Genomic DNA, 18346 nt, shown 5'->3' with positions numbered 1-18346 from the left:
TTTTAGAACTCCCAAATCTTTGATTATTATCAAAATTTAAATAATGTTTAACTGAATATTTGAGTTCTAAAATTAGAAAATGTTTAACTTCATGTGAAAAAATGTCAAAAGAAAAAATATCTTTCTACAACCAGCCTATTTCTAAGATATTATTGCCACTTATGTCCATTCCTGGCAATAAATACATTCCCTAATCTTTCATTCTATAATTGATGAACTGAAAACTGGATATCTTCTGGCAAAACACACAACGGTCATTTTCCTTGTGGTTCTTCTTTGCTTCCATATCAAATTATGTTTGAGACAATTTCTTAGTTATAATGTTTCTCCTGCAAGAAAATATTCTGATATAAATAGGATAATGTATTAGGAAGAAAATGAATCTTTAGAACGGTTTTGTTTTATAGTGTATAATGTAGATAATATACACAATTTAGTCTGAATTTGAGGCTATCCAAACGATTTCAATAAAACAAATTGAGACTAAAACAAACAAAGTTTGTTCCTGTATACCACACATGTCAATTTATATTGATTCTAGACATGCACAAGTTGTATCAAAGACTAATAATAATCCTTGCATTTGATATAGCTCTTTTCATGTCTTCTAGACACCTCAAAGCGCTTCACAGAATAGACTGTAAAGTGAATTGACTGTATATTTGAGGGAGAAATGCGGCAGCTAATTGCGCACAGCAGCGTCCCACAAACAGTCGTTGTTTGAAGTGACCAATTTATTATTGTTTTATCTTCTTGAGGGATTATTATTAATGCAGATTGTTCTCAAATGTAAACAATGTTGTACTTTTCTCTTGTGCTATAACAGCACAGAGTGGGTATGACGTAAAACTCCAATACAGAAATGGTAAATTGCTGATTGTCAATATTTGAGAACTGCTATTATCTAATTTATAATTTTTGTTTTATCTTATTTCTTAAATGTGTTAACTTGTATTTTTATTTACTAAAAAAAATACGGTATTACAATAATTGTTCTGCCAATGTCTTTTGTTTAATCACAATTGTCAAATTACTATCTAATGTTTTTGTAACAAAAATTTAAAGTGATTCAAGATATAACAACTGAATCTATACGAAAATTATCCCTGTTGATTATATTACACTGTTAAGAGAGTTGGATAGTCTTGAATTGCCTGTTTGCATCAATTACATTTGTAATTTAGGGCAAGAAATTACAGTATTTTAAAATAAAATTGAGGGAATTTATCACAATTAATTAGTGTTCATTAAACACGACTGGTTGATCTTGTGACTGGGGGTTCATAATGGAGGTATTCATAAACTGCTGATAGTGCATTAGTGTAGCAATGCTCAGCCTCATACTGGATAACTAGGAGATTGTGAACAGAAAATAAATTCCCTTAGCGTTGTAGTAATTTTAATTTTAATTTTTTTTTAGAGTTGTTAATGTTTAGTGGTGGTAGAGTGTAGAAAGTCTATACAACACACCTGTATATTAGTTTAGGACAGTTGACAGCACCTCGCTTTGGGTCAGAAGGTTGTGGGTTCACATCCTATTATTGCCAGTATTTGAATTCGAAGTCTAGTTTGATACTCTAGTGAATGCTAAAGATCCCAAGGCAATATATTTTTAAGAAAAGGAATTTCTTCAGATTATCTGGCAAATAATCCTCCAGATTAATAATATGGTTATTCACTTAATTGTTGTTTGTAAGATCTTGTGGGTAAAATGACCACCATGTCTACACTTGACCACAAATGCCTGTGAAGTCCTTTGAGACATTTTGATGTAGGTGCTATATCAAATGCAAGAATTGTTATTTTTATTATAAAATGTCTGACCTCATTTGCACTCATTCTGGGGAATGGTTTTAAACTTTGTGGTCTATTATGCACCATGTATAAACTCAAGTATGTGAAGAGTCATGTGTAAGACATGCAATTAACAACAAAATAATCTATTAATTACATTTAGCATCCAAGGCTTTACATTTGTCATTAATTATACAATTAAGCACATGCATAAATCCTGCTTTACACATGATTTACACGTGGTACAAAATTGATTGCAGTCGTGTATTTGGGATGAGCAAATTGCATGACTCCCAAATGAATTGGTACCAACATTTTAACCACAACATTTTTAGTCTTATCACTTTTGATATTTGATTATGAGTCATTTACCTAAATGAGCTACCTTTTTGTCCCTTTTCCATTACAGTTTTGATATGTGGGTTTGCATATTTTCACCATTGATCATGGTGCTCAAATCACTGCTCAGTTATTTAACACAGAAAATATAAATAATTATTGAGATTGACGGGAACAGGCCAAGAGACTATTTGAAGCTGAATCAAGGTTTGCATTTTACATGTTCTTGTTACTAATCCTATTCAGTTCCTGAAACCAACAAAATCTTTGGTTGAAGCCAAATTTGGTTTCACAGATCTAGTGTACCACTTCTGAAAACTATTTAATACTATAATCCTTGCATTTGATATAGCGCTTTCCACGTCTTCTAGACGTCTTAAAGCATTTCACAGAATATGCTGTATTTTTCCATCTTATTCCTTTTAGAGATGGTACATTGAAGCTGTGAAACCAAATTTGGCTCCCAACAAAATATTTGGGCTATGTCAGTTTAAAATTAGATTGAATATTGTTTTGAATGTAGAAATCCTACTATGTTACATTATGAATAAATGCTATTTATTAACCATATCACTGACTCTAAAGGAAAAATTGAATGTGTTTCAATGGTTTTGCATTGATAGAAAAGGTGCATGTAGTAAATCAGGATACAGAATTTAGTTCCAGTATGCTGTCCACAGAATGTTACTTGTGAGGATGAAATTATTTTGGAAAAAGATCTAGAAAATATTCCTGTAATCATTTACACCAATTTAATATGGAAGGTGGCCAATCTGTTCACTAGATATTAGTGCATTTATAAGAAGATTCCAGTTCACTAATTTACTCATTTTGTGTCATTTGTTTGCTGTTTAAAGTGCCTATGTTTGAATACCAGTCATTCATGGATGGCTTCCCCCTTTGTGAGAGTTTTGTAACATTCTTGAGTGGGCTGTGAGATAATAATAATAATAATCCTTGCATTTGATATAGCGCTTTTCACGTCGGGAGGACGTCCCAAAGCGCTTCACAGAACACACTGTAAAGTGAATTGACTGTATATTTGTGGGCGAACGCGGCAGCCAATTGCGCACAGCAATGTCCCACAAACAGTCGTAGATTGAAAATGACCAACTTATTATTGTTTTTGGTTTTGGAGGGATTATTATTAGGCTCTGTGTGGAGTAAGGAAATTTGCCCAAGGTTTCGCCCTCTGCCTGGAATTGAACTCAGGTCTCTCACTTGCAAAGCGAGTGCTCTAACCACTGAGCTACAGGAGATGGAGCATGAACAGTGGTAAAACAATCTTGGGGGAATGAGGCATAAATTCGCACAAAAATGTAACTTAAAATGTTCTGTACTAATTCTTTCAACTGACAGAAAGGACTGATGTTGACGACTGCAGCCCAGACTAACCTGCTGTCTTGACTGCAGGAGAACATTTAAAGTGCTTTGAGATCCTGCCAACATGAAAGAAGCTATATAAATGCAAATTGAAGAAACATGGAGTTGGGAAGGAAGCTTAAGGGGATAAAATGATGAGATTTTGTAAATGCCTCAAAAACTAAATTTAAAGAGAGATCATACTATCTAATCTTTGACCTGCAAGAAATGTGATTAATTAGAGGTGTGGCATTTTGAAATCTGCTGAGGGAGAGTACTTAAAACAACAAATGAACAGTATGACATACTGTAATGATCTGTGGATATCAGGTGAGAGCAGGATCGAATTTGGCTGCGATTCCTCTGCATAAATCAAAAACCTGCCACGCTCTCAGTCAAGCTCCCATTTGGATAAATTAATCCTTGCATTTGATATAGCACCTTATCAAGCCGTCAAAGCAGTTCACAGGATTTTAACTGCATTTTTAGGCGAACATGGAAGCCAATTTGCGCAAAGCAATGTCTCACAAAGCCATGAAGTGGCTATTCTTTTCCAATAGTGCCATGAGATCTTTAACATCCATCTGAACAGACAGGTGGGATGTTGGTTTAATGACTAAACCAAAGGACGATACCTCCAACAAGTTAGAACTCCCCCAGCACTGCTTCAGAGTGTGAGCCTGAATAATGATCTTAAGTTTCGAAGTGTGGTCTGAACTTACCTGATACACATCAAATTATGTATGATCCTTAATGTTACGAAACTGAAGCTTTCCTTGCTCAGCTCCCATCAGATCTTACCACTCTTGAATGGTGAGTGATCAATCTGTCTCATGGAGGCAGGAAGAAATCTTACCATTTTGTTTGACCTGACCTATTTAAGCATTTAATCTGAACACTGGCCAAGTCTACTTCCTTCCATTTTTGCAACATCACTTCCCCCAGTCACTACCTCACCCCCAATCACTACTCAACCCTCATCCACATCTTCACCATCTCTAGACTTCTCCACTGCTCTACCTGATAGCCTCCATAGCTCCAGTCATCTGAAATCCCTCCTATTTTCTTTTCATCTCTTTCTTTCATACTGTTTCTCACTTTGTCATTTCACTTTCTCTACTTCGTGGCTGTTTGTAGGACACTGCTTTGCACAAAATAAATGTTGTGTTTGCCCACAAAATCCTGTGAGATGCTTTGAGATGCCTTCCTGATTGATGTGAGAGGCACTTTAATCAAATGTTATTAGTACAATTTTGATTTCTGTTTTTCACTCAATTTTTAGAATACCGTATTCTCCTATCCCTGCTCGACCGTCCCACAACCTCCCTTTGCTCCAGCTGCGAATCCTCTGTCATGCCCAACATGGCAGACGCAGCTGGCTGTCCAACAGCAGCCACCCTGTCTGCCCAATTCCCACCTCTGGCACAAAGTCCATCGGTCCCTGACCCTGAGAGCCAACCTCTCCTCCTTCATCCGCATCCCCACCCTCCCTGTCAATCCTCCCACTCCACTCCCTCATCCCTCTACCACCAGCTGTCCCCTCCGCATAGGCCTACAAAATGTCCGCTCTGTCTCCAGTAAAAATCTCACCATCCAAGACCTCTTTGTGGACAAAGGCATCAATATCCTTGCCCTCACCAAAACCTGGGTCAATCCAAGTGAGTCCCTGACCGAGGCCACATCACCCGGCTACACCTTCCACCATACCTCATGACCTAACTGCTGTGGTGGTGGTGTGGTTCTCATCCCATGATCCCCACTATGCCTATCCCCTTATTCCTCCGGAACCTTCCCCTTCTTTCAGCACCTTACCCTCTACCATCCCACCAACCTTTCCCTCAAAATTTTCTTGTTTTATTGTCCCCCCAAACCCTCTCCCACCTTCATCTCGGACATCTCCACCCTCCTATCTTCCCTCTCCTTCTGCTCAAAGTTGAGGATATCCATTCAGCTGCCTCTGCCCTTCTGTCTACTACCCCCTTCCTATTTCCCCCTCATACCCCGGCCACTACACATCCCTCCCTCCACGCCTTCAAACCTGTCTCCCACTTCTCACCACCACCATAACTCACGTTAAATCACCACCTCCTCTCTCGACCCCATCCCTACCCCTCTCCTTACCTCCCAGCTTCACGGCCTTGCCCCACTACTCACAGACATCATAAACCTCCCTGTCCACTGGCACTGTGCCCACTACTTTAAAAACGCCCGTCATCACTCCTAGCCTTAAAAAACCATCCCTGGACTCATCCCTGCTCTCAACCTACCTCCCCAACTCCAACCTTCTTTTCCTTTCCAAGGTCTTGGAACAAGTCATTGCTTCCCAGCTTCACTCGTTCCTCTCCCACCACTCCCTTCACAAACCCCTCCAATTGGGTTTCTGTGCTGCCCACAGCTCAGAAACAGCTTTGGTCAAAGTGACAAATGACATTTTGTCCCTCTGCGACCAGTGTTCTCTCTGCCTCCATGACCTCTCTGCTGCCTCCAATACTGTTGACCACTCTATCCTCCTCCACCACTTCTCCTCTCACCTCAACCTTCATGGTTCTGTCCTTGAATGGTTCAGATCCTATCTCACACATGGTCTCCACTTCATCTCCACAAATGGCTGTTCCTCTATCCCCTGCACTGACTCATGCGGTGTTCCTCAGGGCTCCGTCCTTGATCCCCTCCTCTTCAATATCTATATGTCTGTCAGACATCAAGTCCTAGATGAGAGCTAACTTTCCACAGTTAAACATCAACAAGACCGAGGCTCTCCTGATTGGCTTCCGTCAGAGCCTCCACACCTCAGGCACTGACAGCATCACCATCCAAGGATGCACACTCCACCTCACTGAGCCAGTCCGGAACCTTAGTGTCTTGTTTGACCCTCAACTATCCTTTCTACTCCACATCCATGCCATGACCCGCTCTCCTTCCCCCACCTCCGCAACATCACTCGGCTTCTCCAGTCTCACACTGCAGGCCACCAAGACCCTTATACACACATTCATAAGATCCAGGTTTGACTAAGCAAACTCCCTGTTTGTTGGCCTCCCCAACTCCTCCCTCCAAAGGCTGCAGATCATCCAGAACTCTGCAGCCCGTGTCCTATCCCGCACCAGGCTCCACGAACCTATCACCCCCATCCTCACCCGAGTCCACTGGCTTCCCATCACACAGTAGGATACAGTTCAAGATCCTGGTCCTCACATTCAAAGGCCTGCATGGTCTCGCTCCCCCCTATCTCTGCAATCTCCTAACCCCCTACTAACCTGCCTCTCCCTCCGCTCAGCGGGCTCTGGACTGCTTCAAGTCCCCCGCTTTGCCCACCCCACCATTGGCAGGCAGGCCTTCAGCCACTTTGCCTCCACCCTCTGGAACTCCATTCTGCAGTCCCTCCACCTCGCCCCCTCCCTTGCCTCCTTCAAGCTCCTCTTCGACCGTGCCTTTGATTCCCTTCCTCCCCCCCCTCCCTCCAACCGCCACCCTCCCTGATCCTGATCTCCAGCTTGGGTCCAAAAAACTGATTGTCCAGTGCCTCGGGACATCCTCCTGAAGTGAAAGGTGGTAGAAATATGTTATTTTGTTGTTGTTCTCCCCAGATTGGGTTTGGAAATACCATATGCATTGAATATATTGAAACTCAAAAAGCGGTTTGACAGGATGAATTAAGAAACATTTTTTCCGCTGGTTATTTCCTTCCTTCGGAAGGGGGGGAGGAGGTAAGCGGGGTTTCCTTAAAGATGAACTGGCTCCAAGGTGATAATGTCAGAATATTGGACAAACAATAAAGTGCCTAGTCGTGGTAAACTGTGTGGTTTTACCTGGTACAATTCGGGAGTACACCCAGTGAACGCTATCAGTTAGGCTTTGTCAACTTTCTTTGGGCACAGGCAAAGCAAGGTTGGTGACTTGGTAACAAGATAGAATGAGCACAGGATTGTCATCAATTAGAAGAGTTAATTAGAAGAATTATTTTCACAATTCATTAGCAGAACAGAATGCTTTGCCACTTGTCACTATTGAAGCTAAACATAGTGACATTTAAAAGGGAAATGGATACATTTTTGACAAAAAAACAATAGTAAAGAGGTACAGAAAGAGGAAGGAATTGGAGGAGCTTCAATAGGTAGTACATTGAGCTGACAGTCTCTTCTGACACTCCAGTGCAGTGCTGCACATCTTTGTTGAATGTGTTAATCCCATTTGCTTTAAGATTACCATTAGAGATTGAATTTGAAAGGGAAACGAGTTTTGCCTGGTGTAGTGGGCAACAAATCCTCCAGTTAAATTGGATACTAATCTTCTGTGGGACATTGCTGTGCACAAATTGGCTGCCATGTCACTATGTGAAGCGCTTTGAAATCTTTTCAGGTGAAGAGGTTCAAAAAAAAGTATTATTATTATATTTAATAATTATTAGTTATGTATTGTGAACCCAGTTATTTATTAATTATTATTCATAGCTATATTCCCTCCTGGGTACAATGCCTTCCTCTTTTTAAAATAACTAGACCTACTACAATAATACAATTGTATTTATATGGCGCCTTCACGTCGGGAAGACATCCCAAGATCCTGGACAGTGAAGGTTTGCACCCAAGCTAGGGATTGGTATCCAGAAGGGTGGAGGGCAAGGGGGGCATGGAGAAGGTCAATACTCACACTGAGTGGAGGGAGCAGACAGATTGGTAACATTTTAGTAGGTTGCGGAGGTGGAAAGGAGCAAGATGGTGGATGGTTTTAAACGTGATGATGAGGGATGGGGAGCCGGGCAAGGATGGTAGTTATAGCGTCATAGTGATCGGTGTGGGTGAGTTCTGGATGATCTGCATCTTGTGGAGGGAATAATAATGATTATATAATAATTAGTAGCAGTCAGTTGCAGTGGAATAGTTCGCAGCAATCTGTTGGATGCGCGGGCTGGGTGTCAGAGGACTGGGTAGCCGGGTGGCAGTAGGCTGGGGCGGTTGGGTGGCTCGGGATGGACGGACTGGGAATGGACAAGCTCAGGGGGTCGGTGTTGGGGGGCTGGTGCTGGGGAGTAGAGGGGGCTGGTATTGGGGGGCTGGTGCTGGGGGGTAGAGGCGGCTGGAGGTTTGGGGTTGGGGGGCTGGGGTGTTGGGGGGCTGGTGCTGGGGGGTAGAGGGGGCTTTGGGGTTGGGGGGTTGTTGCTGGGGTGTAGAGGGGACTGGGGGTTGGTGTTGGGGGGCTGGTGCCGGGGGGTAGAGGGGGCTGGGGGCCTGGTGTTGGGGGAGGTTGCTGGTGGGGCACTGGTGCTGGGTTGTTGGTGTTGGGGGGCTGGTGCCGGGGGTAGAGGGGGCTGGGAGCCTGGTGTTGGGGGAGGTGGCTGGTGGGGCACTGGTGCTGGGTTGTTGGTGTTGGGGGCTGGTGTTGGGGGTAGAGGGGGCTGGGGGCCTGGTGTTGGGGGCTGGTGTTGGGGGAGGTGGCTGGTGTTGGGGCACTGGTGCTGGGGTGTTGGTGTTGGGGGGCTGGTGTTGGGGGTAGAGGGGGCTGGGGGCCTGGTGTTGGGGGCTGGTGTGGGGGGAGGGCTGGTGTGGGAGGGGGGCTGGTGTGGGGGGAGCTGGTGTGGGGGGAGGGCTGGTGTGGGGGGGGGCTGCTGTTAGAGGGCTGGTGTGGGGGGGGCTGGTGTGGGGGGGGGCTGGTGTGGGGGGGGCTGGTGTGGGGGGGGGGCTGGTGTGGGGGGGGGCTGGTGTTAGAGGGCTAGTGTGGGGGGGGGCTGGTGTTAGAGGGCTGGTGTGGGGGGGGCTGGTGTGGGGGGGGGCTGGTGTGGGGGGGGCTGGTGTGGGGGGGGGCTGGTGTGGGGGGGGGCTGGTGTGGGGGGGGGCTGGTGTGTGGGGGGGGCTGGTGGGGGGGGGTGGTGGGGGGGGGCTGGTGTGGGGGGGGGGCTGGTGTGGGGGGGGGCTGGTGTGGGGGGGGGCTGGTGTGGGGGGGGGGCTGGTGTGGGGGGGGGTTGGTGTGGGGGGGGCTGGTGTGGGGGGGGGGGTGGGTGTGGGGGGGAGGGGCTGGTGTGGGGGGGGTGGTGTGGGGGGGGGTGGTGTGGGGGGGCTGGTGTGGGGGGGGTTGGTGTGGGGGGGCTGGTGTGGGGGGGGTTGGTGTGGGGGGGGTTGGTGTGGGGGGGGGCTGGTGTGGGGGGGGCTGGTGTGGGGGAGGGGCTGGTGTGGGGGGGAGGGGCTGGTGTGGGGGGGCTGGTGTGGGGGGGCTGGTGTGGGGGGGGGGCTGGTGTGGGGGGGGGTTGGTGTGGGGGGGGGTTGGTGTGGGGGGGGATGGTGTGGGGGGGGGGGTGTGTGTGGGGGGGGTTGGTGTGGGGGGGGTTGGTGTGGGGGGGGGGATGGTGTGGGGGGGGGCTGGGTGGGGGAGGGGCTGGTGTGGGGGGAGGGCTGGTGTGGGGGGGCTGGTGTGGGGGGAAGGGGCTGGTGTGGGGGGGAGGGGCTGGTGTGGGGGGGGGGCTGGTGTTGGAGGACTGGTGTTGGAGGACTGGGGGGGATGTCTGACTGACGATGGAGTTGGCGCCGCCCCTGAGGCTGAGTGACAGCTCGGGGCGGGCGGGCGGGCGGGTCGGGTCGCCATGGTAACGGCGCCACTCCGCATTTCACATCCGCCGCTTAAACTCTCCAGTCATGATCTCCGGGCAGCAGATTTCCCTCTGAGACGGCGCCTCCTCTCACAGCTGTGCAGCTGTGTGTTTGAGGGGCTCGGCAGCGCTGGGCGGTTGGAAGCCGCAACACCGCCCATCAACTCCTCCTCCGCCTCCTCGCCCATAACGGGACGTGGGGGCCTGCGCTCCAGTGCGCACGCGCAGCAAGCTCCTCTGTCACCTGAGCGGCCGCGGGGCTCGCCGGGAGCTGTAGTCCGTTCGCTGTCACTTCCCGCCTGGGAGGCAAAGCGAGCCTCGGGCGGCCGGCCTACAAGTCCCAGCATGCACCGCGGCCCGCGGTCACTCAGCTGCAGGGGATGGGGCGCAAATGCCGCAGCAGCAGCAGCGCGTCCACCCGCACCGCCGCCGGGAAACAACTTAACCAAAGTTACAACTTTTCACTCCTCCCCCACTCCGCGCGCGCACACACATATATATATATACTAACATACAATCCAGCCAAAAAAAGTGAGTATTTTATCCAACCAGAAGCTCACCGTTGCCTGCAGGAGTTTAACAGAGGATGAGCTTTTCATCTGCAAAAACAATCCCTTGGAAAGAAAACTGAGCATTAAAGCGTTTTTTTTAACAAAAAAGCACATCTCGGAGTTTGCTCGGAGACCTTGATGGGGGTTAGTCAGGAGTGAAGACCGGCTGCACGCAAATCAAATGGTAAATGGTGGTCCCCGTTGTTCTTTTCCAATGCGGTGACCTGCAGTTGTCGGTTCCGAAACCTGTTGTTTCCTAAACACATCAGATAGGAACATGGCCCGAGTCGGCGGTCATCGTCGCTCCTGGTCTCGTCGCTTCAGCCTGAAGTTCCAGGGACTGCTGTGTGTTTATCGCGGCTCCACACTGTCCGCATTTCCTTCAGACGAGGGCACACGTGAACATGAATTGGATTTGATCACTGTGCGGAACCAGTTGCAGCCAAACCCCCGGTTCAGCATTCCCCCCCCGACTCCAGTCAGGTTCAGTCATTTGGGAAATGACGAAGGGATGGAGGTAGTATCGCTTGCATTGCCATCTCCCCCCCCCCCACACCTGCATAAAAGTTAGAAGTAATAGAAGTGATGCTGCTTTAGGAAACTTCAGCTTTTCGTCAATATAAACTCAAATTGTGCAACGTCTGTAGTTAAAAGTGATCGCACAAAAGTCGCCAGAAAACTGCGCTCTGTATCAGATTCGATCCGGTCCTTCACTGATCCCAATGAAGCGGTTTAAATGAAAGACCTGCAATGTGACTCTTGAATGTGACTATTTCAAAGCCAAGTCCGGGTTCGTTGGCCCCTCTTAACATCCAGAGTAACGTCTTTACATTTATACCCCCGGAGTTATGGAAGAAGCGGTGACAACTCAAATTATCCATCGCATTGGATGTTCTGACCCATACACTATTGTCAGTATTATTTTCACTACTGATTGATCCACTCTTCAATAAGTTAGTGATTGCCGTGTCCGAAGCCCCTCGACATGCCCCGTCATGATGCATTTCTAAAGGGGCAAAACATCTTTCTGTCCTCCACTAATATCCCGTGTTTCCAGCTTCCCCTCAGATCGCTGTTCGTGCTGCTGGTATTTGGTAGGTGTTCCTCTGCCTCCTTTACCACCAACAAGGACAGTATGCGGGGCTCTGTTGTCTCTCTTTTTGTTTCTTTTTCACACGAATACTCTCTTCCATTTATCATCCCACCTTACCAATGTTCATGCCAATGGGAACAGGAACATTTGGACCGTGGATCCTGCGCTGCCATTTTTATACTTAATAGAAGCTTTTTCCCCCCCAAAAAGTCAAATGTCCTTGACTTTTCTCTCTATCCTTAGTGCACTTACTTCTGGACTATCTATTATGTGTTAATAAATGAATACTTCAGTTTATTTCTCTTTGTGTTGTCCAGACAAGTACATTCTCACAACCTTTCATTTAAGATTCCACTCGGGGATCATGATTTCCTTTATATTGCACATCCTCAGAGCTTCACCCTACCCATCAACGATAGAATTGTTAAACCTTCATCTCCATCAGTAGGCAATAATATTTTTTCTTATTTTTTTTCGAAAACAGTCCCCCTTCCTCCTGTGTCTCACTGGCTTAAGACACAGCTACCACTTCATGCTCCGGATGTCACTAACTTCCAGTTTACTTGTGCAAACAGATCCAGAGGATTCCTTCGAGTAAACACCAGTGTTTGGCATCACCGTTCACTGGACAAATCATACAGTTCTGTGACTCAGTCCCAGGAGCAAAGATTGAAAGGTTTTTGGAAGGGCAGCACTGTCAATAAGTTGTAACTTGATTTGTTTTGGTCCGCCGAGTGTCTGACACAAGTGGAAACGCATCACCATGCATTTAAGAGTATCCAAATCAAACTGATTTCTAGATGGTGTGTTTTACAACAGTGCTCAAGAAAGGATGAATGAGGTGATAAACTGTTACAACATAGAAAACGGCTTATTCAGCGCATCGGGTCTTTGCTGCTCTTTTTCTCTTCCAAGTGGAGCACCTTTTGATATAACGGTTCAACGGCTCCTCCCATGTACTTGTGTGTGTAAATATTCACCTTCCAAAGAGTACACGACGTTTCAGTATATGTTTGCTTTTTATTGCCGTTATATTAAAAAAAACTCTAAAAACATTTTCAGATTAAAAAAAAACTATTTGAATTTATTGTGTGCATTCGCAGGACTGGAGGCATCGAGTGATGTTTGTTCTGAATCTTATCTCAAACCACACGCCGATCCATTAATATAGCATTGGGGTTTGCATGTTTGCGCGTTGTGTATGGTCATCGCTCTGCAACTATAACACATAATCCCACAGATACGTACACAGCGAATTAAAGTTTTAAATCCACAGCACTTTTTTTTATGATGGAGTAAATTAAGTGCAACAGTGCCATCTGTTTACAAACCATATGACTTGTATCGGATTTCACTGACAAATGGGTATGTACTCCCAGTGACCGGGCAGAAATTGGCAAAGCAAATTGAAAACCGGTAATCCTGCAATCGGATGGAAGATCCGCGATTTTGTAACTCGCTGTGAACCAGTTGCATCACAGCAATAAATAGGGGATGTAGTAACATCTCTTCGGCTTTCAGTCGCCCGTCCTGTTGTGGATCTTTCAGTTGAAAACAGCTCAGTTTCTTGTGCGAGTCGCTCTCTCTGTGTGTGTGTGTGTGTGTGTGGTGTGTGAGTGAGAGTGAGCGCTGCTGTGGTTTGGCTCCACTTTGTCACCATTCGGTGCAATCGCTCCTTTTTTTTTGCTCCGGTGTTCACACTATTTTAGCGGTAAACGTTTCTTACCAACTCTGGTGACCGGGGGTGAAGCCAATTGAAGGCACGAATCCCCGAACCCCGGTCCTGCAATCTTTTGACGCACGACACTGTATCTGTAAACGGGGACAGTGTTAATCTGCAGTGGTTATTGGAGATAAAACGACAAAACGACACTGCTCTCACCTCGGATCGTCCATTCCAAAGATATCCCACCTGAGGAATACTTATGTCATTTCTTTTTCGCCACGTTTGCGGGTTTGAGTGGAAGCTGCGGTGGGAATAAGCAGAACTTTTTTTTTAATGTAATAATAACGTAATAACAGTAATAAAAAAAAAGCAGCCCCCGGTATAAACGAGACGTAACGACGAGGAGGGGGAGGGGGGGGTGGTGCAGGATTTTAAAGCATTTGCTTTAATATCCGAGCGAAGTCGCACGAGAGGTCCCGGTGCTGTGGTGGGGAGGGGGTGGGGGGGGGGGTGTAAGTGAGGGTGTAACAGGTTGGGAGCCCAGAGCGGGGGCCGGAGCTGCAGTTGTGTCCTGAGCGCTCTGCGGCTCTGCTGCCAACACAGGGACTCACAGTCAGAGCAGCGCCTGAACTCACTCCGGGATCCTCCTCTGCATCCCAACCAAATCACAAAGGGGCTTTCTGCAGATCTGGATCTCTCTCTCTCACTCCCTCTCTCTCCTCCTCCTCCTCCCTTCAAGTTTGAAAGCAAACCATTAAAAAACACTGCATCGCTCCCCACTCCCCACTCCCCCCCACCCCCCCAACACACACACACACACACTTTTTTTTTCTTTTTTCAGAGTATTTCCGGTGACGGGTTTTGGGGCGTCTGGCGACGGCGGATTGAAACTACAGTCAGAGCACAGAGAGAGAGAGAGAGAGAGGAAAGCCAGAGGAGGAGAAGAGAGCGAGAGAGACAGAAAGAGACAGAGAGAGAGAGAGGGAGAGAGGAGAGGGAGGGAGGAGATGACTGGGGAATGATATCAACAGGCTGCAGCTGAACCAGCTCCACATCAAATGCACTGCTCCCGGGGAGCTCCGGCTTTCCCCTGACAGTGCCCGGCGGCGGCAGAGAGCGGATCGCGGCTTTTGTTTTGCAAAAAAAAAATCCAAACATTTTTTTAAAAAAAAACAATTTTTTTTCTCTGTGCGTGTGCGCGTGTGTGTGTGTGTGCGTGTGCGTGTGTGCACCAGAGGGGCGGGAAGTTTGCAAGTGAGATCTCTCTCGCACTCCGGGGAGCCAGATGTCAGCCGCCGCCAGCAACTCGTCTCCTCCCGCGTCGCAGAAGCCGCCGCCGCCGCCGACACCGCCTGTGCCGCCGCCTGTGCAGCAACAGCAGCCGCCGCCGCCGCCAACACCGCCGCCTGTGCAGCCGCCTGTGCCTGTGCCGCCTCCCTGCTCTCCCAGCCCGTCGCCCTCGCCGCCCTGCACCGCCCTGCTCTCCGGCCGCCTCTCCAACGGCAGCCTGAGCGCCCCCAGTCCCACCAACTCCCGGGGATCCTTCAACGGCGTCTCCTTCCTACTCCAGATCGGCCTCACAAGGGAACCGGTTACCATCGAGGCTCAAGACATCTCCCTCTCCGCCGTCAAAGACCTCGTTTGCTCCATCGTGGACCAAAAGGTACTTTTTTTGTATGTGTGTGTGTGTGTGTGTGTTGTTGTTTTTATTATTTTGTTTGTTGGGGGGGGTTTAACCCCCCAAAAAAAGTTGTGCACAATTCAGTCTCTTCTGATCAATGGATTGCTGTTGGGAGTCTTCTTCTTTTTTTTTTTAATTTCGCACCTCTTTGCAGAAAACATTTTATATGTGTATTTTTTTTCCCCCCTAAAAAAAGTGACCCCCCGATCCGCAAACTTTCAAGAACTATTTCGATCACTGAGGTGAGTTTCTTTTTTTTTGAAAAAAAGAGAGAGACACTCTTCGCTTCCACATGGATTGCTCACAGGAGGAGCCTCTGGTCTCAGCTCTTAACGTATCTGATTTTTTTTTGGGGGTACAACAAAATAGCTTCGATGTAAGAAGGCGATCAGTCGCAGATTGATTAGCAATTGGGCCATTTTTTTCCCCTAATAGTCTCTCGTGTGCAGTTCAAGTTGTGAAAGCTGATGTGCTCGACCCAACCCGCAAAGTGATGTGGACACAGATGTCCTCACCTTTAGAAGCGTTGCAATGTCGTCTGTTCCTCACAGTCCCTCAAAGCCCAGTTTCACTGCTCAAAGATAAACGTGGTCTCTGGGCTGAGGGCACAGACAGACAGACAGATACACACAGACAGACAGACAGATACACACAGACAGACACAGACAGACACAGACAGACAGACAGACAGACAGACACACACACACACAGACAGACAGACAGACAGACACAGACAGACAGACAGACAGACAGACAGACAGACAGACACACACAGACAGACAGACAGACACACACAGACAGACACAGACAGACAGACACAGACAGACACACACAGACAGACAGACAGAGACAGACACACACAGACAGACACACAGACAGACACACAGACACACACACAGACAGACAGACACACACACAGACAGACACACAGACTTGGTGTGAACTGCTGCTGTCCGATCCGCCAAATCAAATCGCTCAGATGGCCGGAGATCGATCGGTTGCTGGTTTTTCGGTCCCACGTTACTTGTCCCCCACAAATCCCCGAATGCCCTCCTGGTATTATTATTAAATATTATTATTAAATATTCCGGTGGCAGAATATCTAAGCTGCTGATTGCTGACCCGTTCGCAGTGTTCATTAATCTGCCATTGGACACGCAGTTATGTTTCTCCGATATTATTTATGTCCCGACCTGGACAGAGGTTGTTTTCAAGTGAGTGCACTTTTTTTCAATGAGCTTTTTGAGTTTGTTTATCAATAGGGGGTATTGGAGGTATTTTCCTTAAGACTTCTGTTTGAAAACATGCGGAACCCTTTACATCTTTGCGCACTCTGGCAACTGCACAACAATCCTACACCATAACTTCTTTTTATTGGGTGAACTGCCTGGAGAAGTATGCGTAAGACTCCGGTGGTTATTATGTAACTGATTTAACTTGTTACTGTATCTGTGCTCAACACAGAGAATCCATTGTAATCATTCTCGGATCATTCGTGATACATCACTCTCTCCACTCATTGCTATTTCCCTTCCATTCAGGTCAGCAACTGCTTCAGTAAGTTTTGAGCAGCTCTGCATATAGAAATAAATTTAGGAATAATTTCACTGTATTAATATGCATTGTAACAGTAATCGTGGATCATCTCATCGTCGCCGCATTTGTAACATAAATTAGTAGATGGGAATATTCTCATTTTAGAACAACTGAGGCTACACTGTTGGTTCCTTTGGTACAGCCATTGCCTGGGGCATAATTTAGTGATACAGACCATGAAGGTCCCAGGTTCGATTTCCCTGAATTAGCTGATCTCATTTCGGCCTGCAGTAGGGGTGCCACAATTGTCCACAGCGCCCTTGGGCTAGGGAAGCAAGAATTAGCTTGGGTTTCAACAACTGATTCATCGACACTTCCATCGACACCCTGCTGAAAAGTGCACGTGTGTGAACATTGGGTGAGGGAAGTTTTGGTTATCATAAAATAATAATAATAATAAGTCGTTGCATTTGATACAACACCTTATCACGTCATTGAGCCGTGTCGAAGAACTTCACAGAATATACTGTTAAGTGAATTGACTAATTTGTGGACGAAATGCTGCAGCAAATTGCCGTGGATTGAATGACGAAATTATCATTTGCCACCCTCCCCCTCAAACAACTTGCAAACATTTGTACTGTCTCTAGTGCTTCCCTTGAAGAATGGCTACTTGGGCAAGGTCCTGGACAATAGCAGGGGCGAGGGAACGAAGAGGGCACCATTGAAAAGTTCAGAGGTCTTTACTTATTGTATGAAAATATACGAGGCATCAAAGCTTGGGTTAATAATTTAAGCAGCATGTGAGTGTGTTGCATTAGTTTTAGGAAAGTCTAGCATTCTTGACCCGAATGTGATAATAAGTTGTTTATTTTTAACTTTGCTTTCAGTAGTCATTTAAAGCTGGGAAATAGTTATCCTGGGGTTTGCTTGGTTGAGGGCTTTAGCTAAATTATAGTCATGCAGTGGTGCTCTGAGCTTATAGATTAATGATTTTCTGTGCAGACGTTTGTATTGTTCAGCCAGATTTCTGAGACATGCAGACACCTATCACTATTCTTAAGAATTCCCCAAACAGACTGATAATTTCACATATGTATGTCACCCACATGTAGAAATTTCCCTGCGTTTGTAATGGAATGAGCACTCTCTCTCAGGGATGCATCCTGCTTATCTAATTCCGGAGAGTATACAATTAATATACAGAATATACAGCCAATTCACTTTACATTATATTCTGTGAAGTGATTTGAGATGTCTCAAAGATGTGATAAAGCGCTATAATCAAATGCAAGGATTATTATATTATTAGGGGCAGGTGGGCAAAAGAGACTTGAGGACTCCAGGGTATACGTTGGGAGTTTTACTGGAGTTTAGCCGCATAACTTGTCATTGAGAGGACTATTTGGCAAGCTAACCGCTGCTTGTCCAGCAAAGACCACTCTACTTGTTACAGGGCTTTGGCTTGCAGGGTTAACAGGGCTGAGTGGCAAGAATCTTTGTCCCCAACGTCTGTCATCAGCAATGCTGTGGAGTCACTTGGTCTGCCTCGCTCAGAATCTAGATGACCAAGACTGCCACAGAGGATTTACTCGATTCCAACCGGTTGCATTGAGTTAATCTTTTTGTTTGCAATTTGAAGTTCAATTGCTGAGAACAACCGCCAAATGAACCTGACCTGTTTTTACATATGCATGAATGAAATACAGTATCATCAAATTTTCACCCACTTATTCAGGTGGGA

The 18346-nt window shown here is 46.6% G+C and overlaps 1 protein-coding gene across 1 annotated transcript in view; it reads left to right on the top strand.

Moving 5' to 3' along the window:
- Positions 1-14670: 14670 nt before the first annotated feature.
- Positions 14671-18346, top strand: part of prkd3 (protein kinase D3) — a 184285-nt gene continuing 180609 nt past the window's right edge. Inside the window, exon 1 of the mRNA XM_007898482.2 lies at positions 14671-15048. Within this exon, the coding sequence (XP_007896673.1) occupies positions 14671-15048 (378 nt within the window). The remainder of the gene's footprint in view (positions 15049-18346) is intronic.

This window comes from Callorhinchus milii, unplaced genomic scaffold (genome assembly GCF_018977255.1).
Source record: "Callorhinchus milii isolate IMCB2004 unplaced genomic scaffold, IMCB_Cmil_1.0 Scaffold3, whole genome shotgun sequence".
Lineage (NCBI taxonomy): Eukaryota > Metazoa > Chordata > Chondrichthyes > Chimaeriformes > Callorhinchidae > Callorhinchus > Callorhinchus milii.
This window is presented reverse-complemented; position numbering and strand designations above follow the sequence as displayed.